The 2,259-nt window shown below is 51.4% G+C and overlaps 1 protein-coding gene across 1 annotated transcript in view; it reads left to right on the top strand.

Annotated features, from left to right (window-relative positions):
* Window positions 1-1,501: 1,501 nt before the first annotated feature.
* The window catches only part of PPIL2 (peptidylprolyl isomerase like 2), a 24,910-nt gene continuing 24,152 nt past the window's right edge, over window positions 1,502-2,259 (top strand). The window contains exon 1 of the mRNA XM_017518611.2: window positions 1,502-1,599. Coding sequence (XP_017374100.1) covers window positions 1,517-1,599 — 83 coding nt within the window. The 5' untranslated portion in view covers window positions 1,502-1,516. The remainder of the gene's footprint in view (window positions 1,600-2,259) is intronic.

The raw sequence follows: 2,259 nt of genomic DNA, 5'->3' as shown, positions 1-2,259 counted from the left end.
TGCCTCAGCCACCTGAATAGCTGGGATTATAGGCATGTACCACCACACCTGGCTAATTCTTGTATTTTTAGTAGAGATGAGGGTTACACCATATTGGCCAGGCTGGTCTCAAACTCTGACCTCAGGTGATCACTCACCTCGGTCTCCCAAAGTGTTGGGACTACAGGTGTGAGCCACCATGCCTGGCCAGTGCTTTGCTTTTGCTCCAGGTTCTCTGCAGTCATAGCAGCAGCACACTAGTGATGAGACCGTGAGGTTCTTTTCTTTTGAGATGGAGTCTCGCTCTATTACCAGGCTGGAGTGCAGTGGCGTGATCTTGGCTTACTGCCTCCCAGGTTCAAGTGATTCTCCTGCCTCAGACTCCTGAGTAGCTGGGACTACAGGTGTGCGCCACCATGCCCAGCTAATTTTTATATTTTTAGTAGAGACGGGGTTTCACCGTGTTGGCCCAGATGGTCTTGAGCTCTTGACCTCGTGATCCTCTTGCCTTGGCCTCCTAAAGTGCTGGCATTACAGGTGTGAGCCACTGTACCCCGCCTAGGCCTTTTCCCCCTCACCTGTGATCTAGGGTCACTGGTAGGGCTGGGTAGGGACCCAGGCACAGAGCTACTCAGATGCTGCTTTGGCCCAAATTGGTATACATATGAACAGAAGGGGGCCTGTTGGAGAAGTGGGCCTAGCCCTGGTGACCCCAAGGATGTTGCTCCTCTCAGGGCGAGGGAGACTGTGGGAATGGACAGATCTGGCGGACCCCTTAGGCCTGAGTCTTCCCAAACCTGAGCCGTGGTCACATCTGTCCCGGACACCCATATGTCTACATAGCATCCTCCTTTATGCCTCGAGTTCTGCTTCTGTAGGTCAGGGTGAGCCTTGAGAGTTGACAAGTTCTCCTGGGGATCTGGCACCTCAGTTGAGGCAGGTCAGCCAGAAACCATTGCAGCAAGAAAGGGGCCACGGGGACCATATACCATATAGCAAGGCCTGGGGGGACCCCCAGGAGGCTCCCACACATTGGCTGATGGGTATTTTTTCCACTCATCAGTGGACAAATAAGGCCCAGGTATCACTGGCTAGGATTTCTGTCCCCAGCCCAGGTTTTGTCGTCAGCCTCATAGGAATGTGGTCTTACTCAGATTGGGTGTGAATTGATATGGCAAAAGTGCTCCCATCCTTGGTTCCAGTTCTTCCAGCAGGTGTCTGAGTTACATCTTGCCCACTTTTTAATTGCCTGGGGTTATGAGTAAAAGTGTGCCTTGAAGATGTGGCCCTTCGGGTCGTGTTGGGAGAAAACACAGAGTCTTGTCATGATGTCAGGAGCTTGCCTTGGTGTTGGATCCTGCTCTGGTCCTTCACCAGGGGTGGCAACACCACTATTGCAGTTGGAGGAGAAGGTTGGTGAGAGAGGGAAGTGGCCAGGCTGCCCAGAGAGGGCTCCCTGGGACAGCATCTCAGTAGGTCCCCATGCCAGGCTCAGCCAGCCCACAGCCTGACCACGGTGCTGGACAGCTGACCAGGAATGACTCTGTTCTTTTTCAGTCTCTCTCTGCAGCCTTTTGTCTACCCAGTCTGCACTCCTGATGGTGTCGTCTTTGACTTGCTGTGAGTCTTTCCTTGAATTTTGATCTAACAAATGTTATTCTTAATACCCATTAAGGAAGGGGATGTTGGGCCAGCTTGGGGGTTTATGGTCTCAGGCAGTGCCAAGTCAGGCAGCACTGAGGTTGCCAGGCCCCTGGTCCCAACAGCCTTGGGACCCTTGGGTAGGCCTCTTGGGGACAGAGAGTTAACAGCTAGGGCCTTGGGGACATGGCAGCAATGTGGCCGTGACCCCAAGGCAGGCAGCTCTGGTTGGCAGGTGCTGCTGTCACTGCTTGGAATGGGGTACACTACCTTACACCCTTCCACGTGGGGGTCCTGGTGTTCTAATTGGACACACCTGTTTTCGAACGGTAATGAACTGCATATTTTTCACTTTATCAAAGCAGAATCATAATTATGGTGTATACCTTTTGAGTGCAGTATTTGGAAGCATTATACCCAGTTTTGCATTCCAGCATACACTTCTGTAATTTTTCTATGTTTCAGGCTCATTTTAGAAAAATTAAAAACAAAAGTTTTTTTAAGAGATGTGTGAATCGGGTGCGGTGACTCATGCCTGTCATCTCAGCACGTTGGGAGGCCAAGGTGGGAGGATCACTTGAGGTCAGGAGTTTGAGACCAGCCTGACCAACATAGTGAAACCCTGTCTCTACTAAAAAA

The sequence above is a fragment of the Cebus imitator genome, unplaced genomic scaffold (assembly GCF_001604975.1).
Source record: "Cebus imitator isolate Cc_AM_T3 unplaced genomic scaffold, Cebus_imitator-1.0 Scaffold690, whole genome shotgun sequence".
In the NCBI taxonomy this organism is placed as follows: Eukaryota; Metazoa; Chordata; class Mammalia; order Primates; family Cebidae; genus Cebus; species Cebus imitator.
Note: the sequence above shows the minus strand (reverse complement) of the source record. Positions and strands in the feature narration are given on the sequence as shown.